This window comes from Phaenicophaeus curvirostris, chromosome 1 (genome assembly GCF_032191515.1).
Source record: "Phaenicophaeus curvirostris isolate KB17595 chromosome 1, BPBGC_Pcur_1.0, whole genome shotgun sequence".
NCBI lineage: Eukaryota > Metazoa > Chordata > Aves > Cuculiformes > Cuculidae > Phaenicophaeus > Phaenicophaeus curvirostris.
The window spans coordinates 159,564,170-159,590,736 of NC_091392.1; the positions used below are offsets into that span (position 1 = coordinate 159,564,170).

General features: G+C 38.3%; 1 protein-coding gene across 6 annotated transcripts in view; it reads right to left on the reverse strand.

The window, feature by feature from the left end:
* FGF14 (fibroblast growth factor 14) overlaps window positions 1-26,567 on the reverse strand; it is a 392,265-nt gene that overhangs the window by 95,921 nt on the left and 269,777 nt on the right. For 5 of the 6 annotated variants that reach the window (XM_069879247.1, XM_069879281.1, XM_069879266.1 and 2 more), the window contains one exon: window positions 10,439-10,549. The exons of the other annotated variant lie outside the window; for it this stretch is intronic. In XM_069879247.1, coding sequence (XP_069735348.1) covers window positions 10,439-10,549 — 111 coding nt within the window. The remainder of the gene's footprint in view (window positions 1-10,438; window positions 10,550-26,567) is intronic. 6 annotated transcript variants of the gene reach the window in all.

The following is a 26,567-nucleotide window of genomic DNA, read 5'->3' on the forward strand; positions in this document are numbered from 1 at the left end:
CTGAGGAACCTGAACATATATAAGTCTATAGGACCTGATAAGATGTATCCCAGTGTCCTCAGGGAATTGGCTGATGTGGTTTGCCAAGACACCCTTGTGATATTTGGAAAGTCATAGCAGTCAGAAGTCCCTGGTGACTCGAAGAAGGGTAAATTTGTCCCCATTTTTAAAGAGAGTAGAAAAGCTGACCCTGGGATGTACTGACCTGTCAGCCTTACCTATGTGTCTGGGAAGATCATGGAACACATCTTCCTAGAAGCTGTGCTAAAGCACATGGAGAGCAGGGAGGTGATTAGTGGCAACCAGCACGGCTTCACTAAGGGCAAGTCCTGTCTAACCAGCCTAGCAGCTTTCTGTGATGGGGTAACCACATCAGTGGACATGGGAAAAGCAATGTCTTCTGTAAAGCCTTTCACACAATCCCCCACAACATCCTTGTCTCTACATTGGAAACATATGGATTTGATGGGTGGACTGTTCAGTGGATAAGAAATTGTTTGGATGGTCATATTCAGAGAGTAGTGGTCCACAGCTCGATGTCCAGAAGGCGATCAGTGACAAGTGGTGTCCCTCCGGTGTCCGTACTGGGACCAATGCTGTTTACTATCTTCCTCAATGATACCAACAGTGAGACTGAGTGCACCCTCAGCAAGTTTGCAGATGATATCAGGCTGAGTGGTACACTTGCCACACTGAAAGATGAGATGTGGTCCAGGGGGACCTGGACAAGCTGGAGAAGTGGGCCTGTGTGAATCTCATGAGGTTCAACAAGGCCAAGTGCAAGGTGCTACACCTGGTTTGGGACAACCCATAGTTTAAATACAGGATGGGGGATGATGTGATTGAGAGCAGCCCAGCAGAGAAGCACTTGTGAGTGCTGATTCATGAGAAGCTTGACATGTGCCGGTAATGCATGCTTGAAGCCCAGAATTCCAACTATATCCTGGGCTGCATCAATAGAAGCACAGCCAGCAGGTCAAGGGAGGCAATTCTGCCCCTCTATTCTGCTCTTGTGAGACCTCATCTGGAGTATTGTGTCCAGTTCTGGAATCCTCAACATAAGAAGGATATGGAACTGTTGGAATGAGTCCAGAGGAGGGCTACAAGGATGATCAGAGGGCTGGAGCACCTCCCGTACGAGGACAGGCTGAGTGAGTTGGGGTTGTTCAGCCTGGAAAAGAGAAGGCTCTGAGGAGACCTTCCAGTACCTGAAGGGGGTGAACAAGAAAGCTGGGGAGGGACTTTTCACAAAGGTACGTAGAGATAGGACTAGGAGGAATGGCTATAAATTGGAGAGGGGAAGATTTAGACTAGGCATTAGAAAGAAATTCTCCACAATGAGGGGCGTGAGGCACTGGAACAGGTTGGCCAGGGAAGCTGTGCAGGCCCCTGGAAGTGTTCAAGGCGAGGTTGGATGGGGCCTTGAGCAGCCTGGTCTAGTGGGAGGTGTCCTTGCCTATGGTAGTGCGGTTGGAATCAGATGTTCTTTAAGATCCCTTCCAACTCAAACCATTCTACAATTCTGTGAAAAACTCAGCTAATAGCAGATACGTTAGCAATGGGATACACCTCTGTAACAACAAAACCAGCCATGATATACACTTCTGTAACAGTAAAAACAGCCACAGCTTTGATTACTGTCTGAAAAACGACCAGTGTGAAGAGCAGGAGTTTCCCAAGCTCACCACAGAACAACAAAAGAAGAAGCAATAGAAGTAGGAGAGACAGACCAATTCTTCTAAAAATTATGCCAGCACAAACCTATGCTAAGTTTACTGACTCATACTAGGAAATCAGATGCAAAGCACACATCAAACAGTCTCAGAAGAAAAGATGTGGATGAGCCGGAGCTCATGCTAAGCGGTTTTCCTCTGTATATGAGTCACGGATTCACAAATACCTGGATGAAAACCAAAAGCACAACCTGTGTGTTCAACATAGGCAGCGAGGATCATGGTTCCAGCTAGACAAGTTCCCAATGAACACAGTAACACCTACAGTGAGTCCCTCCAAATTTAAGAAGGGCATCCATAGGTGTGACCAAAAAATGTACCCTATGAGGCTGTCTGCAATCACAATGCCAGGGGTAAAGCCCAGATCAAGAAAAGAAGGGTCTTGTAGTTGCAGTGGATAAGTACATTTTTTTTAAGGTGTGGAAACTCCTAGTTGGTTAAGAGACACAAAACCACAAATGGTTTACGATGAAGATGATCTAATCTTTACAAATGAGAAAAAACATAGGCTGACTATTAGCATTTAAAGATATGTGGACAGGAAATAAGTGGGTTTCCTTCAGTATTTTCATGCAGAAAAAGAATATGTAACATATGATCTTTTTAGCAAAAAGCCCATATAAAGCTAGGAACTGTTGTAGCAGAGCACTTTCTAGATGTGTATAAAGAAAAAAATACTCAAAAGAGCTCTGGAAGAACAGAAAACAAATTTATGGATTTACAAATAAGGATAAAAGTGATGACATCAGACAAGAATTAGCACAATATTTAGCATTTTCATTAGCATTTTCATTTACGTGGTTTTCAAAAGTCTTTGTCATGCTAGGACCTTACTAGATTGTGAACTAGAAATATGTGTACAGACAAGTTTCCCTCTCTAATCTATAAAACATAAATTTAAACCAGTGAAATATGACATATATGGACAAGATATCCTAAGAGTATATAAGGTAAACACTGTGTGACTTGAGGGCTTTCAAATGTTCAATATAATTTGGAAGTTGAAAAAACAACGAGCCATTACTCTCAAATGAAACAATGAAAAACCAGCAAAATCACTATTGTGGATGAGGGAGAAGGAGTCTGTCACAACAAAATTACGTTTCAGATGGCAGTGAAGTTTGCTTTTTTCCTAAAAGAAAAGAAATTCCAGGAGGAACCTGGGTATGAACACCATGCTAGATGGAGGACAGTGACAACTGAGGGAACAACAGGAAGGAAAAATAAAAAATACTTGCAAAAAGAAAAGAGGTGAACACAAAAGATAAGTCAGCCATGGAAAACTGTTAATGAAAAGAAACTTCCAATCATAGTGGTTCAGTCAAACTTCTGGAATGTAGCTATAATTTGCTGTATTACTAATAAAAATAAAGCAACAAAGCCAGAAAAAACCAATCACCACTGAAGGAGAATTAGAGGCCTGTAACATGGTGGTGTTTTATGGAACCTATAAAATTACTAGAGTGCTTTATAGTTGCTGGTACATTTAGAAAGCACTGAGAAGAGGATATAATGTGTCTTTTACTGCCACCAAGTTTTAATCAGAGATTGTCAGAGCTGCTGTAATTAGTCTAAGACCATAAAATTTTAGAGTCTGATCGAATATTCAGTAACTTCCACAAAATTTTTCAGACCTGAGTGAAACTAGGGAGACCAGTCTGCATTCAATTACTGACTGACCAATGTTCAGCAATGTGCTTCATTCTGAGGTCAGCAAAACATGCACCAGTAAGGCACAGCATGTTTTTTTTTAACATACTCTGAGGCTGGCCAAGGGAAATTTTATTTCCTCCAGAACCTGTCTGTGCAGTACTCTTCACTGAGCAGGACTTCTGAGCCCAATTACACATTTGCAGGCTTTCTAGGATTCACCTGTGCTATCCCCAACGCTAATAAGAACCTGCCTTGAGAAAAGCAGAAAATGCTCCAGAGTTTGCTGGCATTTCAGGTCTGCACAAAGCTATCCCATATTTGAGGGGGATGTGAAAACAAACGAACAAACATGCTCCCGGCTTCCCTCTGTCTTTAAGATAATTACCAAAACCTAAAACTAAGTGGGGAGTTAGGTCCCTGAAAATCTTTATATACCTACACCCAGCCCGCTGAGTCCACAGATAAGTTGAGACAGGGAGAATTCTGGAATCACTTAGAAACACACAGGTCTTTAGGGACAGATGACATCCACTCGAGTGCACTGCAGGAATTGGTAGACGTGCTCCCCATTTTCCAACATTTATCAGCAGTCCTGGTTAACCAGGGAAGTCCCAATAGACTGGAGGTTGTTAAATGTGATACCCATGTACATGAAAGGGCAGAAGGAGGATCTAGGGAAACACAAGCCTGTCAGTCTGACTTCTGTGCCAGGGAGAGTGAGGGAGAGGAACATCTTGAGTGCCACCATACAGCAAGCATGGGACAATTAGGTGATCATGCCCAGTTAGCATTTGTTTAGGAAAGTCAGGTCCTCCTTTACTAACCTGGCCTCCTTCTATGACAAGGTGACCTTTTTAGTGAATTAGGGAAAGGATGTGGATGTTGTCTACCTGTAGTGTTTCCTACAGCATTCGTCTGGAGAAATTGGCTGCTCATGGCTTGGACAGAAGTAGTCATCACTGGGTAAAAACTGGGTTGGATGGCCAGGCCCAAAGAGTTGTACTGAATGGAATTAAATACAGCTGGCAACCAGTCACAAGTTTTGTTTCCCAGGGCTCAGATCTGGGGCTGGTTCTGTTCAATATCTTTATCAATGATCCAGGGGTATCAAGTGCACCCTCATTAAGCTTGCAGACAACACCAAGTTCAGCAGGAGTGATGATCTGCAAGAGGGAATAAAGGACCTACAGAGGGATCTGGAGAGGCTGGCTGGATGGGTTGAGGCCAGTTGTATGAGGTTCAACAAAGCTCAGTGTTGAGTCCTGCACTTGGGTCACAACAACGTCATGCAATGCTGAAGGTTTGGGGAAGAGTGTCTGGAAAGCTGTCTGCTGGAAAAGGAGCTGGGGATATTTGTTGATAGCTGACTGAATATAAACCAGCAGTGTGCCCAGGTGGCCAAGAAGGCCAACAGCATCCTGATTTGGATCAGAAATAGTCTGGCCAGTGGCACTACATTAGTGGTTGTTCCCCTGTACTCAGCACTGGTGAGGCTGCACCTTGAATACTGTGTTCAGTTGTGGGCTACTTGCTAAATGAAAGACAGGTTTAGACTGCATATTTCTTCACAAAAAGTGTTGCCAAGAACAGGCTGCCCAGGAAAGCTGTGGAGTCACCATCTCTGGAAGTATTTAAAAGACACATAGACACAGTGCTTAGGGACATGGTATAGTAGTGGACTTGGCAGTGTCAAGTTAATGGTTGGACTGGATGATCTTAAAGGTCTTTTCCAAGCTAAATGATTCTATGAACAGCCCAAGAAACAGAATTCTGCCTGATGCTCAGTGCTTTTATGCTGCACACAAGTATAAAGCCTGGCAAATCTACCTGCAAATAAAATGTGGGAACATTGGGGAAATAAAATGAAGCAGTCAGCAAAATGATGTGAGTAAAACCCTTTCTCCTTTTCAGTGCTGAGCCTGTGCTTGTTCCCTTAGCTCCATCTAAACCACAACTGTAAAGCACACAGTTTCTCTTTTTTCTCCTATACCAGCAAGCCTACTCCTACAACACACAAGATCAGAAAATGGGGATGGGTAGTTAACAGCAACAACTGGTATGAAAACAGTTTTTGGTTTAGGTGTTATGGAGGGGATTTGCACAAACAAAGTTGAGTTGGACTCTAATCCTCCAAAAGTTTTAGTTGAAGTTATATAGTCCACATTTTATTAAGCAAGAACTACTTCCTTGAGTAAAACACAAAACTGCAACATTTATTTTTCCGTTTTTTATGTAATACTATCACATTATATTAACTTGAGATCTGAAATGCCTGAAATCAGGTATTTCCATATCCTTGTGAAAGTCTGTTTAGGTACAACTGACCTGTAGCTACAAGAAAATTGCCGTTACAGATCCCTGTCTTTCTAAAGAAGCATGCTAGAAACCAGTTGCTCAAGGCTTATAAATTTGCTGTAAGCTCTGCATGTGCACTGCCCTGGTGTCACTTAACAAAACTTCCCACAAAATCTGCAATCAGACCAAAGCAACAATTTATTTAATTTATCTCCACCCACAGGCCTACAGGCAAAAATGATGACTCTATCAGAACATCTTTTAGATTGGCAATGACTGCAGAGGTGTTGGTATTCAGAGATCAGTCCATCCTTTTCTTATGGAGCAAACCCACCCTACTAGTCTCATGTTACAGAAAACATAATCAAACATACTTTTTAGTATGGCTGAACATGGCCTCCATTGATATTGTCACACTAACTAAGATTATACTGATGGGAGAACCAGGCTTACTTAACTCCCAAAGGTGATGTAAATAGATGACTAAATGCCTGTGTAACTCTTTGAAGACAAACTGCAGTAAAAAAAACCAGTGTAAAAATCAGACTGCAAATAGTTCAGTAATCCAAATTTAACAGTATTGCAGGCATTGGTTTTTAATGTTCATGTGCTTTATTTCAGTCTAATTACCTCCTTTACATTACAAGGGTGCTGTGAAGATTATTTTATTAATATCTTCAAATCAAAATATGATAGTAGTAGATACTTTAGAAAGACATTAAAAGTTAATACTTCCATATTTAATTTGGAAGATATAAATAGAGCACTAGGAGCATGTATTAAAAGATGAAAATAAATGACTGTTAAATGGTTACATGATTTTTTGAACACCAGCCCTTTCAGGTAACAAGTGCCATGAAGGAAGTGAAACATGTTGCTGCATAATTAAGCGGGAGATGCACACAGCACAGACAAACCAATGTTGCTTGGGTAATCTTAACTTTGGCATTTACCAGTTTATAAAACAGGGCTATTAATCAGCAACTCTTTTAAATCTTTTTTAAACATAATTCTAATTTCACAATGGGCACAAATAGCAATGTTTAAGCATTAAAATCATGTTTATCACCTGTTAAGGAAAGTATCATTTACACTGAATTTTTTTTCAGTGGTTGTTGGCTGAGATACACTTTTTAGGTGAATCAAAGTTATAGTGGGATCTAGGGATTCTGGACTTCAGTTTCAGAAAGTGAATTATCAGAATTGCCTGCTTCCCAAATTAGTCTTCCAACTAAACCTTCCCTTCATTCATGAGGCAAAATTTTGAAGATGGATCAAAGCCTGAAAATTAGCCATTTCAGGAGGGGAAGAGGACAGGAGGGGAGTGTAATGCTTGTTACCACGAGTTCAAAATAGAAATCTCTTCTGTTTCTTGATTGTTTGTTTGTAGTAGCTTGTGTTTCCTAAGTAATAATGGTGAATTCTCCACTAATGCTGAGAACTACAGTAAAATCCAGGAAAATCAGAGCTAGAGAGACAACTACACTGAGGTGGACCTCAGTTACTCAGCCTACAGTTCTAACCACAGTCGCTCCTGCTTTCACTACAAGCAAGCTGCCAAAACAAACCAGAAACTGTAAAGCATTAAAGGAAAGAAAAAAGAGAAAACCAGCTAAGAAAAGAGGAGCAATGCAATAAAGCCACTTTCCACATATCACTGAGAGTTTGGCAAAAATACAGACTGTACGCAGAAGATGCTTTAAGCTAGCAGCTTTGATCTGGTCATGTGACTTAAGGAAACTCAGCACCATTAACCAATAGGTGCGTTAATTCATACTCTGTCACAAAATATCACTAACTCTGAAAAGATACAAAAAGAAATTGCAATAACGAACTGAAACCCATTACTCTATTTAGGCTGAGTCCTAATAGCGTGTCCACCAACATAAGCAGCCAAAAGTACATTCAGGGATGCAATTACAAGCAGTCATATCTTTCTTCCTCTTTCAAGCAAGGGTTTGTGCACAGCAATAAACTAAAAATCTTGCCATGTGTCTCAGCAGATCCTTGCCTTTACTCAAACTTAAGGCAAGTTGGGACAATGGTTTACACTACAGCAGCTGACTGAAATCACTAGTAAAACTCATTTTGATTTCAGTTAGAAGCAAAAAGCCACCTTAAAGAGACTAACAAGAAGCTTTAAAGACAACCTAAAAATGTGAACAGAAGAACTCAATTTGAACAGGCTACCTCTTAATCTTACTTTGTGCTACTTCTCTATGATATTGTGACTCCAAAGTGTCTAACTTGTGTTTACCAACATACATATAAAATAAGTAGAAAATTATAGATGCACTTTAGGGAATTTTAACTTCAAGCAGCCCTCTGACTGCTTGACACAGAATAAATTGCAACAGCTCAAAATGTACCAGCATGACTAAGTTTCAAAGAGCTTCCCTGCTGAAAACACTTCTCTGTCCCTTGCTACTCACTCACTGCATGACACCCAGCCACTTGGGTGTTCCATGGTGAGGAGGACTGTTTGACAGGCTCCAGTGACAATGAATAGTGCAGAAGATGGGTGGAAGGCTGGCAGAGATGCACACCCTTCAGCAGTCTCTATTTCCTCCATTTTTATGAAACAATTTAAATGGAAGTCATACTCACTATTGAAGTAAATGTACCATCTGTCCTATTGACAGCTAATACATGTCCATCTTTTTGCCCACAGGGTGCATTAAATAGGCAGACTGCAAGCTTCCTGGTTAGAAGCAGGATTTCCCCCCTCCCAAGCAGACCCTGGCAGGATGGGACCATGCCTCCTCCTCCGGCAGCTGCCAAAACCTTCTTAGCAGTAAGCCTCAGACACAAATTATCCTAATAAGGAGCTCACAAATTAAAAGATCAAAGACTAGGAATTGTATCCATTAGAAATTTTTTTTCTAAAAGAAAAAGGAAACCCAAGATATGTTACAATTAAGAAAAGCAATAAGAAACAAAGTTCATCAGGAAACGGAAGGAAAGAGGGTGTAAAGGGAGAAGAAATAAGGAGAAAGACTGACAGCATAAAAGAAACAGACTTGTACTCATATATTCATGAATATACCAAATGGGTCAGTCTTTTCAGCTCTCCATATAGTGATGATAGATACGTACTAGCAAAATATAATCTGTTGATTGCATGTTTCCCTGGCAAACACGTTAATTTTACATTCATGTGTTCTAACCTGTCTTTACTAAACTATATTGTAAGATGGGACTAGTGATGAAACAGTGAATCACTCCAGCTAAAGAGAAAAAAAAAAGGGAAAATGACATAATAAGCAAAAAAGAAATGATGATTTGTAAAGCTGACAACAGCAAAAAGAAGAAAGTAAGGCACTATGGTCTAGCTTTGCAAAGATTCAAAATCCATCAAGTTCTAAGATGTTAAAAAACAGAAATAGCATTAAAATATCCCATAGTTGTTGTAAATATACACACCTCCTCACTGAAGCTGAAAATAAGAGATTGGCAGAGAGGGTAGGAGAGGGAGAAAGAGATATATATGCTCGCACATTTCTTGGACCTCATATAGGCAAACCTTCAGTAAAAAGCAATAATGATTTTGTCTGTAGAAGGTCTTAGTATCTAGTCTTGTACAGAAGTGGGCATGAGAGATGGACACATTAAGGGAAGAACAAAAGTAAGGAACAGCAGAAAAAAACACTGGGAAAACAGGCAGGGAGATAAATATACATCAGAATAGATTACTCCATTAATAATCTGCATTCTCAAAAAAACAGGACAATAAAAAATGATCATGCTACCTATTGATGAGATGTGTTAAAAGTGACAGCCATGCATTAACAGATAAAACAAGAACCTAACCAGGGAAAAGTAGAAACCTCAAATCACTTAATTTCTATAGCCTAATTTCAATGTTCTGAGGAATCTAAAGGCTTATTTATATATACATAGCAAACAGATCAATCTTTTTCATTAAAAATCCTTAAAATAGACCTCAAGATCACATAGAAATATGTTACTTAAATATTCAATTATCATTAAACTAAACAAATTATAAATGTTCTCTGCTAAACTGAAAATCAACTGTTTCTAGAGTAATAACAGGTTTACTTAATTATCATTTGCTGCTGAAGTTATCAAACTTATATATGTTCATTGAATGAAAATATGTGGCAGTGTCATGGGAAAAGAGTATGAAAACAGTGACACACACAGCCTTTCAAGACAACTTTTTTTTGCAATGTTTTTGAAAACTGACACTGTCACAGTCCATACACTGGCAGAAATTCTCTTTAAACCATTGGAACTCTTGCCGGTATAGGGACTATAGAATCTTTAGCCCCAGTTCAGCAAGCTTTTTCAGCATGTGCTTTAAGCAGGACTTTGACAGTTAGAGATACGCACATTTGCTTTGCTGAATCAGGGCCTACGTAATCAGATTTTCCAAAGATTTTTTTGGTTTCTTTTTTTTTGTTATTATTTATTCATTAAATATACATATAAATACATTTATTAAATATTTTAATATATTTTCACCATTTTTATAAATTACCAGTGGGCAACCATTGGCCTCACTTCTGAGGTTCATTGACACTTACGCCTCCCCCTTTAGCGGGAACACATTTAGGCCAATGTCCTGCACAAGATGTGCTGGTGGTCATCAGGCTTCAAATGGACAGAACCCTCTTCCTTTTGACAAAACACATTCAGAAACCCTCCAAAGGCATTAGCACTGTGTCTGTGCATACACACTCAAGCGATGCAATCTGCGTGTGTGATTAAGACATTCCCTCGGGGCAGTCACTTACTAGAATTACTGCTGTCATCCTTGGTTCCATCGAGACTTCCATCGGGGTGCATTTGCAAGTAGTAGCCTTGCCTGCAATATAACCTGGTCACTATACCCTTGAGCTGGGGATCTGAAAGACAAACATATTTTGTCACTAGCCTCAAAACTTTTTCCAAGAGTTATCCCTACTTCTCTAACTGTAGGAGGAAGTTTGGTGAAGAAGCATTGCCATCTTAAAAGTACTACAACCGGATGGATCCTGATGGAGATGGAGAAAAGTCTCACCACAGAACATTGTTAGGCCAATTGCGTGCCCAGTTCCCTGCCTCCAACATCTTCCATTATAATTAATATAAGTTAAACAGAGAAAAAAAGAATACCCCAAACACCCAAGATGAAGTCTTAAACTAGATTAAGCCCTGCAAAAAATTTTAGATGTCAGCAACAAGTGTAGAGTCTTATAGAAACTAAGAAAACATGAACAAAACCCTACTCATTTGATACACATTAGTAACTTACTATACTTCAAGTAAATTTTAAGGGCACCTACACAAAACTATATGTCTCCCTTCACTCTGTATCAAAATAATAAATGTATCTGGTATAATATATTGTAGACATTCCACCTGAAGAGTTCCCAAAATATATTAACAATCCAGAAGTGGATGCAATTCACCTGCCCTCTCCCAACCCCCAGGGAATACCACCCACAATACGGGCAAGGCATAATCCTCTTTCATGAGAGGAAAAAAACCCCTGGTAAACTAAAAATAAATGGAAAATTCAGGTAGTGGAACAGTCAAGCTACCCTGTGTAATACTCTACATTTATGAAAATTGCCAAGAATTGGGTAGGGTCTGCCAAGCCACAACTTTATGATTCATCTCAAGGATGGTGCCTTGCAAAATCATAAATAAAGCTGCTGTAGAACTGGTTCAGTGCTAAGGACGCAGACATAGCATCTTAAAAAATTAAACAGCACTACCTCTGTATGATAGTGGTATTGATAATGTTAAAAACAAACTATTAGGCCTAACTCCAGGCAGTCAATTCATAACTTGTGGGGACATTGAATTAAAAGCATCTATGTCATGTCATGCTTAGCTCCAGAATAACGCACTAAAACCATAAAGACTTTGAGACAGATATGTAATAAAATACACAGCTGAGCTTCTAAGGAAGCCATAAATTATTCCTATGCAACCCTGCAGCAAAAATATAAAATCCTCCTTGAATTTGCGTATAATTTCTCTCACAATCAATCATGCTGGGTTACTGACAGTATCCTAAGGGGAGGTGAAAATAAACACTAATAAACAAAACCATTTCTGAGTGCAATGCTCTGAAGTTCTCTATAAAAGCTCAGTTCCATTAAATGTCTATGAAAATGGTAAGTTTTTATTGTATACACAAATTAAAGAGTCATATTAAATAAATCCACCTAAATTAAAAATAAATATGCAAATATCATAGCAACTGTTACTATAATTATTAACACACTAAGATGTTTAAGGCATGGAAATAAATAACATAAACATTTAATGATCAACATGTTAGCACATAACAATGTCTTTTTCATTTTCACTTCTCACAGCAAAATTTCCTTTCCACAAACTTTTACATTAGCAGAAGTTTCTCTGCCTTCATATAAAAATATTCAGAAAAGAAGGGTTTTAAATTTATAAACAGAATAAACTACTTTCTTTGAATGTGTTGTCTCAGTCAACTTTATCAGGCCACTCTAAAATATTTTCATAATTTAAAAACAAAAAGTGAGTTCCTTCCACACAGGTATTATTCCTAACAATGCATCTGTCAGTGTGTACTTCCAAACTGATGATTTTTAACATAATTTCTTTACACATATTAAAAAAAAATCTTAAAAGACTAAAGAAAAATATTAAAACAAAATTATTAAAACTAGAGCTTTAAAAAGTATTTAGAGGAAAAATATCAGTATTTTGACAGACAGTTTTGACACCAAAAGAATAATGAAAAAGTTATTCTTTTTCATCACTTCTGGCTCAAAGAAGTATCTCATAGGAAGGCAAAGTACTGTCAATTTGCTATCACCACCTGTTTACACCTATTGCTTAGAGGGAAAAATGTGAAATTTAGAAGTGACTTTCAAAGTTGTTCTTTGTTCTCATTCTTTTCATTTTTCTCAATTCACAAATAAAATCCAGTTTCTAAGAAGAAACTGCACAATCGTTTTTCTATGTTTTCACCAAAAGCATTACTTAAAGTTAACTCTCCCTTATCAGCTATCCAAAATTATAACTGAATGAAAATAATGTGGTGTATAGCTACACATATCAGCTAGCACTTGAGTTTATGTGTGATGTAATATGGTAGGAATCTCCCATTTATTAGTTTATTCAAGTCTAAATACAGCAAAATAATAACTACTACAGCATGAAGCTGGAGGATCCTAGTTTTATATTTTATCTTACTTGTATACAGTGTTAATGGTTTCATTTGTCAAAGAACTGAACAAACTGTCCCAAACATGGCTCTTTCACTTGAATGTTTCATAGAAAACTGGAATTAACTACGAATATTGTGATATTAATTAATATTTTCATTGTGCAAAGTAGTTCTCTGTAGACTAATAATTGGCAAAAAAAAAAAAATAAGTCTTCTGCACAATTCCCCCTCCCAAAATTGGAATCTTCTTTCTTATTTTTCTCTGTGGATTATTAGAATCTTTTTTATTCGCTCTCCTAAGAACACCTTTTCTACCTTAAAATCCTACCTGCCTATACCAAGACTAAAACATTTATTCCTCACAAGTAATTTATTCATGCATTTTTTACTAGTTCTTGATCATAATATTTACTTAATATATATCACAGCACCTCGGATCTACAAATCAAACAACAACTAAATGCTTTAGCTGAGCAGTGCTCGAAAAACTCAGGGAACTGGACAATAAAACATGGTATTTCTTTGATTTTAGCCAGACAGCAGCCCAGATTTAGTGATGAAGTTGTATGAAATGATTCATTAATCTCAATGCACGTCATAATACGCAGTAGTAAAGAAAAACTACTCCATATAACCTCAAGGTAAATATCTCCAAGATGAAGCAGACAATCCTGTCAGGCAAGGAATTTATCTCTTCTCCTTACAGAAAGATAAATGACTTCCCAGGTCCCTTTTGAGACACCTAGGCAGCAACCAGAGAAGAGAAATCCGCTAGTCCCTGTATTTCTATAGCAGTTTATCTACCCATTGTCACTTAATAATATTACAGGAGCAGTCTCAGCTTCAGATGCTTTGCAAACATGTTTTTTGCACCTTTCCAGATCGCACTTTTTTTTTTTTAACTGCGTGCTAGAAAGTAGAAGTGACCCACAATGCCTAGGAACACCAGTAGAAGACTGATGCTACATGTCTGCAGGTGCATTGGACATGTTACATCTTTTTAACTCCTACTGCAGTGATACAGGTAGACAGACCAGCAACTGCCCTTATCCTTTACAAGTCATGCAGGCCTTTTTCTTCTCACATGAAGGAGAAAGGGAATGGCAAGACAATACAGCAAAAAAAACCCCCCAAACCCACAAGCAAATAGGATGAGAGTAGATGACCTCACCTAAGAGTTCCCAGCTCTCGTAATTTTATTATAGGTTTTTTACTACTAGTTCTCTTAAAGTCCTAGCCACCAAAGGCAGGTGATTATGTGAACAATACAATTTCTATTTCAAGTTAAACACTTTCACTCCGGGGGGAAAAGAAAAAAAAACAGAAAACTTCACCATGGATGAAAACGAAAGGACAGTTTGAGATCTCTGATGATTTCTATCGATCTCATTTTGCACCTTGACTTCTGATGACAAACAGATTAGCATGACAAACCTGCAATGACCCACTGTTGAAAGAATTATTCTGACTTGTAGTTACTGGAGGTTGTCACTAACATTTCAAAGACGTTGTACTGAAGGACAAAGCAACAGTTTCTCAAGTCTGTCATCCAAGCAACCTCCGTGGCAGCAGCCACTGGCACCAGCCACTTTTATTGCTTTTTTCCCCTTGTCAGTGGCAATGGCAGGATGCATGATTGTAGTTAGCATGCACGCTCTGTCAGGAGCTTTTCTGATGTCCTCAACAAATGCAGAGTTTAATTAAGATGTCTTCTCTTCTCCCTAGGATAGCGGCTACAAAAATGGCTTTGAGATTAACTCATGACAAGCTGAGTGCAGCTGTTGTTTTAGAACAATTATGACACTTAATGTCTTGAATTAAGAATATTTTATGTTCACAAACAGAATGGTTTTAGCATCTCCCTCCCTACCCTGACAGGCTGCCAGGGCAGATATCTTTGAAAATTTATGGATTTAAAGTAAACAAGGGGACAAACTCATTGAACACAGGTTTTAAGGATTTTACATTTGTGTTCAGAGATAGATGAACTTACAACACTAAAAGAACAATGGTGAATATGGCCATTGTATTTTAACACCATGAAAAAATGAATCCCTTAGCATTCACTGGAGTTTTAGTTTTTAGTTTTTACCATAGAAGAGCTTTTTTTGCCTGTAATTATTTACTTACTCCCTCTTTTGAGAAAAGGTACTAAATAAAAGACAAGAAAATGCTTAATGGTGGGTTAGCCTCATATCAGCTCACATTCTTCTGGAGAATAAACTGTTCTATGCAGCCAATTACCAGTCCGTCACGAAAAAGTTGCTCAGTGAATCAAATGAAAGACAGTATTTAGAGGCGCATTCTGCTCAGATAGCATAGCATCAAACTCATGTTAACAACTGGTAGTTCCAGGTCCTTCATGGTTTACTTGCCCTTTATTCTTTGTATTCGCCTCCTGCCACTTTTGGATATTTCAATACTCAGAATACCACTCATGCTGGTCCAGAATAAATTAGTCACTTTTTTAATATTTGTAGTGCACCAGTAGTCACCATTACTTGACTGTCATTTCTTATTCACTGACATTACAATCACCATCTGTTAGGAATCTTCTCCCTCATCTACTAAACTTTATTTGAAGTATCAAAACCAACTATATTCTGTATTTGAATTAAGAAAACATCAAACCCCTAAAAAGCTGCGATGCCCAGATTTCTTGTGAATCTCAGAAGCAAAATGCTCATCGAAAGCACAGAATGTCTCACCCATTCCACGCCCATCACCCAGTTAGTTCATAAGACCCAGGCCATGTAAATTTTCTTGACTTCTCACAAGAGAGTACCCTGACAGTAGTGTGGTGTTGTCTTGGACTGGGATTCTTGCAGTCTCTGTAGCTGAAGCCACTCTACTTTTTAAAATAATTAACTATCCACCACAGGCAGTATTAGAGCTCATGCACTAGACCACAGTTCAAGGCAGACTCCAGCCCTTCATTGACTTCTGTACAGAAACTTATTGATGCTTCAGATTAACATTGGGATACTATTCAAAACTTTAAACATGTATCAGTACTAATTAATACCTTAGAAACATTTTCCACTAATTCCACTCCTGAAGAAAGGACCAAATCTCATGTAAAAGGACATTTCCTTTTTGCATTCTCATTTCAGTATTTCAGCTCCTACTGTAACGCTTATCCTACTTTCCAAAAGTTGTCCTCTTCTCAAGTACGCTGTTTATATTTAATTGCAACAGTACTCTAACAGGTACAGTCAGCAGAGATGACTGCATCACACTTCATTTGCCTTGGTTTTGGCAACTTTTGCATCATCATTCCAGCACATAAATGTGCAGGATCCTCTGATATGCATTTTACACAATCACAAAAGCAAGCTTCCTAAAGTGAGTGCATAGCCTCATTTTGCAGTTCATTTAAAGGTGATAAAATCACAGAATCACAGAATCACAGAATAACCAGGTTGGAAGAGACCCACCGGATCACCGAGTCCAACCGTTCCTACCAAACACTAAACCATATCCCTCAGCACCTCGTCCAATCCTCAATATGCATCTGAAACCATAACGTTCTTTTATTATTAATCTCTTCAGCTGTTATTATGATACAGCTCTTGCATTCAAAAGCTTAATATACTCCTCACTGCTTTGCTATTTTGACCATCCTGTCACCTGGTGTCTCAATGTTTTGAAGTTTCTGATCATGTTGTTTTTACTTCCCCTCACTGCTAATAGGAAATGCTGAAATATGGAAATTTATATGGTGGTGCTCTTTGATTTTAATAATAATGTTTCCAATATCTTATAATACACACGAGAAAACTAAAATTTGATTAAAAACTCAAAAGAAAAAAAAGTTGAAAAGAAAGTTTTTCTCTATTCAGGACAGAGGGGAAAAGGCTATAATGTGAACTATGAAAAGCAATAGCTTCCATTATTCCCTGTTCCCATAAGTAATAATAGTACTTATTCTAAAACACGGTGGCTTTGTGAGTCTGTTTCTCTGTGCTCACTTATTTTTCTGTCCTCACGATGATTACAGGGCACTCAACTTCAGTGTTTATTTTTAACTCTACTTTTTGTCTGTTCATGCCTCACATCACAAGCTCTTCTCCCGCAGAACCTCGCTTTGAGAGTACATTTAAGAGAGACAGAGAGTGCTCCTATGTTCCTGCACTGTCATTGTCATCGGCACTTCCACAGCATTTATGAAATTTCTTGGTAAACTATGAAAGCGGGTTGGGGTTCTGCAAAATGGTTGCTTTTCTTGAAAGCACAGCATCGTACCCTTTGTGCTGGCGTCCTTGCCTTTCTATTGCAAATGTTTTTATGTTAACTGCAAAATGTGCTCCCTTCCATTTGTGTGTGCTGACATTTTGTCTCTAGCGCTTACAATGCATTTCAAACTACATGAGGTTTGCTTCTTGATACATGGTTCTACTTGAACTAATTTGATTGTCAATAGAATTACAGCAACTTGGTTCCTAGCTGGGATAATTTATATCTGTTCAGATTCACAAGATGATTGGATTTAATAGACTTGTTTACAGCATAATTGTTAACAGTCTCTTCTACAAGCCATATTCTTTTTGGAGTGTTTTGGAAGGCGAAGAGATTTAGGTTGATAAGAAAACACATCCTTCCAAAATTGCGATTTTACATGGGTATGGCTGTTCAATTTAAGAAACTTCATTTAATGATTAGCATTTCTCTTCCTACTGGACTATACTGCACATTTCCAATGTTTCTGATCTTGCAATGCATGGATTTGTTGGGAGATTTCTCCCTAGATATTGCCTTCCACTGTTGACCCATATTCCTTCTAGTGCACTAAAATTTAATAATCTCTAATTTCTCACTATCTGAAATAGCTGATGTTACACACAGGAATACTGAGAAGTATTCTATAAGTACTCTATTCTCAGGCTTACTTATATAGCTCTAGCCACAGTTTAATGCATTTAACTGTTAAATGGCAAGCATCACCTTCTGCTAATATAAAAAAAATATCACCCTTGTAACCATATTCACTTGCTCAAAGTTTACCTCAAAATGTTAAAAAAAACCTACTGTCTGAAGTTGCATGTTATAGCAGTCTTGCTATTACATTTTTTATTTGTTCTTTTCATTTTACATAGGTCTAAAAAAAATCTTGTCTTAATAGATCTTCTTGACTCAGATAAAATAGTTTTCTAGTATTTCGTTTATGGCTCCTATACCTGCACACCTTAGATCTATCTGGTATTTTCTTGCTTCTGAATTCTGAGAGTAAAGCATTAACATCACATAAAATATTTCTTAACATTTCACTTTAAAATAAAAACAATAAGAAATAGATCCAAGAGTTAAGTCATTCCAGGGTCCTCATTTTTGCAATAGTCTCCACTTTGTTACCTTCCCATAAAAAGGCTTTGTGAAAGACCAAACTTCATTTCAGTCACATTCAAAAAATACAAAAGCACCGTAATGTGACAGTTTCTGTTGCCATTTAACTTGTGTTTAAAATTTGACTAATGCATTGCCCTTTGAATCAGTAAATAAATGAGTTTTAAGAATGAGATTTCTCTGAAGATGCCACTGAATGCTGAGAGCACATACATGACCTCTCCAAATATAACTGAATATATTTTACATAACACCTAAATTACTGAAGAATGACATTATGTTTATTTTTAGTTTTGACTATTTGTCCTCTTGCATGTTGCATCACAAAGCAATGAAATATTTGAAGTCAGCGTCCATTTCTTTCATAAACTGACTTAGAATTAAATTTGGAAAGCACCTGAAATATATAAATATTTCAAAACATCATGGTAATACTCACTGGAGAGAGGATAACAGGATAATTTGCAATGCTAAGTATTAAATCCTAAACTATGCTCCATTCTCTATTTTTACTTACAAAAACTTTACATAATATCAAGTGGCAGGGGTCCTTATAATCTGTTATTACTTCTTTTAATTCTTGCTAGAATACATAAAAGCTTGCAAAATGAAGTAGTATATTCCTTCTGCTTAGATATGCAACAGCATAACTTCTAAAGTGTGCACCTCAAGAACACAGTGTATTCTGTTTACTTTTACTTTCTCGCCAATGACAAATAACGGAGGAAGACATTTATATTACTTTCAAGAAATCTTACATTTTCATTTACCAACTAGCCTCAAAAGTAGAGGTAAACATATGAACTGCACTGCCAATGAACTGGGACAAAGAAGGTTTGACCTAGTTAAAAGTTTTAACTAAGAATTGCAGTATCATAAAAATTATAGAATCATTTAGGCTGGAAAAGACCATTGAGTCCAACCCATAACCTATCACTACCAAGTCCATCATTAAACTATGTCCCTAAGCACCATGTCTACACATCTTCTAAATGCCTCCAGGGATGGTGACTCAACCACTTCCCTGGGCAGCCTGTTCTAATCCTTGACAACTCTTCCATGAATAAATTGTTCCTAATATATAGTCTAAACCTCCCCTGGTGTAACTTGAGGCCATTTCCTTTTGTCCTATTGCTTGTTGCTTGGGAAAAAGAGACCAACACTGACCTTGCTACAACTTCCTTTCAGGTAGCTGTAGGGAGCAAAAAGGTCTTCCCTCAGCCTCCTCTTCTCCAGATTAAACAACTCCAGTTCCCTTAACCATTCCTTATAAGACTTGTTCTCATACGGTATGACAGACTCATTGCAGGATAAACACTCTTAGTTTTCTTTCATAACTGAACAACATAAAGGCTTTCCTGGCTTCAGGTGCAGCAGATTCCAATATCTCCTAATGTAGCAGTCTCAATTTTTACTGCCACCACTACAAACAGATATATTACTACATTTTACAAAATTAAAAAAGAAAATCACAAGTTGTAATTTCCACATTAGCGGGGTTGAGCAGACAGAACTATGACTCGTGCAGTTTTAAACATGTAAATCAGAAAGTCAACAGAAACATGACTTGTTCTTTTTCATCAGTACTAACAATTTACTCCACAAAAGAAAACAATAAAAGCATTAAGTTGTGACCAAAGACAAATTAAAAAAAAATCACTCACAAGGAAGTAAGCAAGTACCAAAGATGTTGATAAAATAATTGCATTTTAATGTTCATTGTTGTTCAAAACATTGCATGAACTTCATTGCTTCTTTTCTTTATATCTGACAGAAAGCATTTTCTATGAAAAATATGGATCAGTAAACTGACTTACAACCTTCAAAGAAATGGAAAAGTGAAAATTTTCCTTAGTTTAACACTATGTATTTATATATGTTATTTAATTCTTATGCTTTAACATAAATCTCAAGTCATGTCATTCCCCAATACTGTCTGAATAGATTTATTTTCAAAAATGTAAAATCCCAGAAAAATGTGAACTGTTAAATGGAAACTACTTTTCAGGCCTCTTCATGAAGAAGTAATATTACTGCAGATATAGGACTACAAAGATACGTGGCCAGGATGAAAGGAAAATTGACTGAGAAATGGATAATCCCATTGTGAAAAGGAAATAAATGTATTTCCATATTTGTTATTAGTTAGGAACAATCTTTATTGTTTCTGTATAAAGCAAGATTACAGAGATCCCATCAGACAGCTTGCACTGTTAATATGAATAAAATTATTTATTTATAAAAATATTTATTTGTGTAGTCAAGCATAAATGCACTGACATTAATTCATGAGTTATAGGAAGCAGACTATTAAGAACTACTTGAAGCAGAAAACAGCAAGTTGTACTAAATATTTCAGCTGTTCTTTCATTTTTGCAGTGCAACTAAGTGTTACTCTGGAATGCAATTTAACCAGGGAGCCGCTGAAGAAATACGAGACATTTTTCTACACTTTATTCTCCCATACGCACAAGCACTTGTATCTTTTACTTGCAAGAATTCAGTGAGATGGAGAGACAGAAAGAGAAGCAAAGCATGATTGTTTTGGTTTTCTGAGGTCACGTTTTCCCCAAATCCTCTCTGTAAGAAACATGAGAGTTCAGCCTACAGATTGCAAGGCCACATAATCTGTGCTATTAAAACACAATACAGAAATCTTAAGAGAAGCAGCTTGGAAAACTGATCTTCAGCCAGTGGAACAAGAAAATAATCCTCTGTACTTGAAGAACAGAGTCTGCATCATTTCTAATGCAGAATTAGAGACTCATTTTTTCTATCATCAGTATGACAAAGCCATGCCTTTTTACCAGTGGTGCTCCCTGCTTATTTTTTGAGTTCGAGGTTAACTTGGGCCACAACTTTTTTTTTGTCATCTCCCCTTTGCTGCTGTCCAAGAAAACTTGGAATACACAGAAAGAAAACAAACACTTATGAAGTTATATGACCCCAGGAACTGGGCTTTAAGGAAATCGGTAGACTTTGACATTGACAATAGAGGACAGATCACAGAAAACTGTGACAGGCAGTATTTAACAAATTCATTCTGAGGGACCTCAGCACAAACAGCCTTGCTTCTCTGGAAATGCTCTTGCTTCAAGCCTGAAGCTGGCAAGAAGAAAAAGGCAATAAGTGGCAGACTATTTATCCCACCTAGATTACTCCGGCTCTCTTGGAAAAGCTATCTTTAGCTACTAAAGAGAAACTAAATAGAACTACACTCATAGCATCTATGAGAAAATGAGCAGAAACAGTTCAGATCAACTTGATTATTCAGTAATAAGGAGTGAATTGAGTCGATGACAATACAGTGAAGACACAGTCAGCAAACACTACCCCAGCTTCTCACTGGTGCCATGAACTAAACCTACTGTTCACCTACAAAAATCAAACTATTCTATAAAGTCTCACAAGATTGCAAATGTCTGCTAGGTTTTGAAGGAGTTCAAAGCTGATTCATCTTTTGGCGGACACCTTCCTAAAAATACATCAAAAAACACTGAAAGGGCTTTTAATCTCTAAACCCAAATTTTATTACAACACAAACCAGAACAAATATCTTTTAAATATATAACCTGAAAGTTAAATAAAAATGAGCATGAGTTTTATAAGGAATCTCAAATCCTATCTAGTGCGTTCTTGCAGTGATTTCATGACCTGTTTTTTCATCTAGAATTGCTTCCCATCCAGTTCACTCACCATGAACCATACATCCACCACCCCTACATTTTTTTTAACCCGTTCAGGTGGCAGGCTCTCTTTGCCCTCTCTCATACCTTGTCTTTCACTCCCTACCTGATTCACTCTTCTGTACAGCATTGTCTCCCAGTTGTGCATCTCCAACTATGCTGAGCAGTCAAGAAGACACAAAAAGATAGCCCTCCTCCCTGCTGCCCAATCACATCTTAACTTTAATAACAAAACATATTTGTAATCTTAAATAAAACAAATATGCCATCAGTCATAGATACCCTCCTCTAGTGTTATAGAAACACTCAGATTCTCTTTAGGCTAACTATGTGCTTAGCAGAAGATATGAACTTTACTTTGTAGCTACTAGGAAATAATACACTGTCTATAATTTCTGGATGTATACACAGAAATTTAATAGCACACTGAGCCAAAGCCACCAGCAACTTCATTGTCATCATATGCTTTTTGCAGAGTACCGAGTCATATTGAAGATCAATGGCAGTTCTGAATGTGTGTTTTCTCCCAAGACGTGTAATACAACACTGGTAAAATAAAATCCGAAACTAAAATATATTCCTTAAGTCTCTTAAGCCACACCACTTCCATGATGATGGCTCCTCCCCTCAATGTCTGCTTGGCCAAAAACAGTTACATCAGCATCATTCATTGTCAAGTCTGGTATAATCTCTTAATTTATTACAGATGCCCAATTATGTGTATGAAGATACTAAATGAAGCCAATTCCAGACCTGTCATTTGGGGTCTGCCAATAACGTAACAAGTGACATTCCTCTGATGAGGTATGGACATTTGCCCCTGAGCCAGTGATCTTGAACTCCTTCAAGAAGGAGGATGGAGGAACAGGCAGCTCTTAGTCCCATTTCCTTAATTCTGAAGGACAGGTCAAAATGTACCTACTGGATCACACCCGAAGCGGACAGCTTATCCACTCAAAACATCTTGTGTGTGCTCTTCAGACCTGTTCACCCCCTGGAGACACTAATGCTCTTAACCCTCTGCACAAGCCTTTTCTTCCAAGGACTCGGGTCTAGTCCTTGTCAAACTACCCTGTTAAAACTAACTAGACTTATGGTCTGACTCAGGCAGATCCTCATTCATATCATGTTAGGAGACCTACCTATACAATAAAAATGCATCTATATGGGCACAACTAAATTTAAACTGGTTTGCTTAATGCCCTGCTGACTTTTCTCACACTAGGATTTCCATTCTGCCCTTTCATTCAAAGCTTGTGCCGAAAAACTGCATTACAAAAGATACACATTCAACTAGCATGTTTTAAACAGAATTCAAGAACAATTTCATTCTACAGATCTGTTTGCTTGTACTGCAGCAGTATCTGGTTAGCCCCAGTGAAGACTGAGGTGCTACTGTGCAAGCCAGAACTCAGAAAAGCCATCAGGTATGCTACTAAGGAACAAATTACAACATTTTCTGAGTACTAATATTAAACTCTCTTTAAATCTCTTACATTTCCTGCACATTTATTATAACGACAACTTAAATGTTATTTAAAGCTGAAAGATTAGAGATTGAAAAGCAGGAAATTTGTCCCCAGGATTTCCACAGCAACTTCTGCCTGCGTCAGGTGATGCTGCAGTGACAGCACTGCTATTAGCCCATATTGCCAGGCAGCTGCAACTAGTGGCACAAACTCTACTCTGTAATAATGTCCTAATGACAGCCTTTGACTGAATGTTTCAGCTTTCTTTGGCTTCACAAGCCCAGACATGAGCATTCCATGGCCATGGCAAGGCTTCCAGTTCAGGGGGGACCCTTGGCTGCAGGCTGGTCAGAAGGCTGGCACGCTAATTTCAAAACCCTGTGTTGACTCAGTGTAAAGAAATTGCTCCCTGTCCTGTTTTCTGTTTCAACACTTCAGTGCTCTTACTTGGGCTTCCTTACACACAGTCCAAAGGCTGTTCCTCTACACCTCAGTGATGCACAGTTCAGAATCGTAACACATCTCCAGTGCATGCTTACATGCACTTCAAAAATAATATAACATAGCATGAAATACCTAACACTTCTACTTTTTATTAGGACATAAATTCAAGCCTCTCCAGCTCCTAAGTATAGACAGGAAAAAAAAAAAAAAAGAAAAAGAAAAAAAACCCAAAATAACAATAACAACAAAAAAACCCAAAAAAACCCCCAGAAAGTTGTCCAAAATTAATCTACTTCCTTTTTAACCAAGCTCATATTATAGCGGAAGTTCTTGTTTAGTTTTCAGAGGCTTTTTATGTAGTTCTCTGTTTCTACATTTAAACATAGCAGAAATCTCTGACATAAATCTTGTTCCAATTTGACACACAAGCCAAATTCCCTTTTCTGCACACAGAGAGGAGGGGTATGTATGGGGCTTGATTAGGCTTTATTAGGTTCTTCAGTAAAATCTGTGTCAGTGTCCTCGTCAACAGGGTCTCACTTGATTTTTCTAAGAAATTATTTTTAGCTTAATGCAAAGTGTGGGTTTACAGAATCACAGAATCACTAGGTTGGAAAAGACCCACAGGATCATCAAGTCCAACCATTCCTATCAATCACTAAACCATGTCCCTGAGCACCTCATCCACCTGTCTTTTAAACACCTCCGAGGAAGGTGACTCAACCACCTCCCTGGGCAGCCTGTGCCAGTGCCCAATGACCCTTTCTGTGAAACATTTTTTTCTGATGTCAAGCCTGAACCTCCCCTGGTGGAGCTTGAGGCCATTCCCTCTTGTCCTGTCCCCTGTCACTTGGGAGAAGAGGCCATCTCCCTCCTCTCTACAACCTCCTTTCAGGTAGTTGTAGAGAGCAATGAAGTCTCCCCTCAGACTCCTCAAGGCTAAACAAACCCAGTTCCCTCAGCTGCTCCTCTTAAGACTTGTTCTCCAGCCCCCTCACCACCTTCTCTGGACTTGCTCCAGAGCCTCAACATCCTTCTTGTGGTGAGGGGCCCAGAACTGAACACAGGATTCGAGGAGTGGTCTCACCAGTGCCGAGTACAAAGGGAGAATAACCTCCCTGGACCTGCTGGCCACACTGTTCCTGATACAAGCCAAGATGCCATTGGCCTTCTTGGCCACCTGGGCACACTGCTGGCTCACGTTCAGACATCTGTCAATCAACACTCCCAGTTCCTTTTACTAGGGAAGGAAGAGGAAGAAAGGGGAAAGAGAAGTTAAAAGCTTCCATCACCCTGACCAACGCACTGTCAGCTGTGTGCTACCATAAAACTCTGTCTCTTCTAGTGTTTACTTTGCAGACAAACCAGAAATCTGCCACTCAATAATCAAAGTGTCGCTTCAGCTGTTTCTAGAGAACGTACAAGACAGCAACGTAAACCGAAGACACTGGAAAGCAGCCAAGCAACAACTTTTCTTTCAATACAAATCCTGAAGATGCTTGGCCCTTCCCTACCTATGGTAACTATACAGCCCTTGCCACTGTATTGCCAAAGCAATAGAGGAGTTTTTCATCAGGTGCTTCCTTGTTGCAATAGTATGGACAGGAGTAGTGGTAACTGATGTTACCGAGAAGGACTGACACACATTGCTCAGAATCTATTTACACTGTATGACTTCAGGTTTCTAAGATGAGCAACTTCACTCGCACTCTGAAAGGTCATAAACTACTCAGGGTGCTTAATGCTGAGGACAGAACTCTGAAGTTTGATGATGGGATAAAGGAACCATGGTATCACTCAGGATGTTTGCAACTGAAAAAGGACTTGGATCTGAGTCTCCATAGCACCAGCAACTGCCTGGAAGTAGGAAAGCTGGCCTTTGTTTTTAGAACCAAAACTAAATTAATTAAAAGCTTTTCCATTCTTCTCTAATATAGCAAAGTAAGTAGTAGTGTACTTGGAAAAAAAAACACTGAGTCGCATGAAACCACACAAAATCATCAATAACTCAGAGTTTAATATTTTATCACCCAACAAACTAAATACTTAATTCAGTCAAAGAGTAAATAGTTCAAAGATGAGTGCAGTTTGATAATTTTAAAATTAAATTGCCTCACAACTTGAAATAAAGACTTGCTTCAAAAAACTGGAAAAATAATAGTAATAAAAACTGTAAAATGCCTAGCTGAAAATAAAAGGCTTGCTCCAGATTGCTTTCAGGTTCACTCCTTTCCCCTACAAAGAGCAACATGATTAAACTAACATGTCTGTGAAGACTCTTTTGTTGCTTTGAGTTCTACATTTTAGAATCAAGCTTACAATACAAAAAAACCTTTAAAAAATAGCCCTACCCTACCAAAAATCCCATCTGAATCAGATACACACCAATCTTTTCCATCTGAACTAATGGGATCAACACTGTAGCTTCTGGTTTCTACTAGCAGAGTAGTTCTGACATATGTGAAAGACCTAAAGGCCTCACCATAGATACATGTCCTATTTGGAAATACAGAGATACCAAGGAAGCAAAGCATTACCACCAGATTAAAATTCTCCCAAGAATAGAATCTACAGCCTTCCACTGGCAAAGTGTCATGCACTCAGAGAGAACAAATGTGCTCTACTGAATTTTCTTGGCTGCTTCCTGACTCCGGAAATACAGCTCTAATGCAAAGACCCCCAAAGTTAGTTTTTAATTTCTGCCCAGAACTGCATCACAAGTTGCTTCTGTATTTCTACTTTGTGTTTTTTATTTTTAGAATGTGGCTAGTTTTGAATA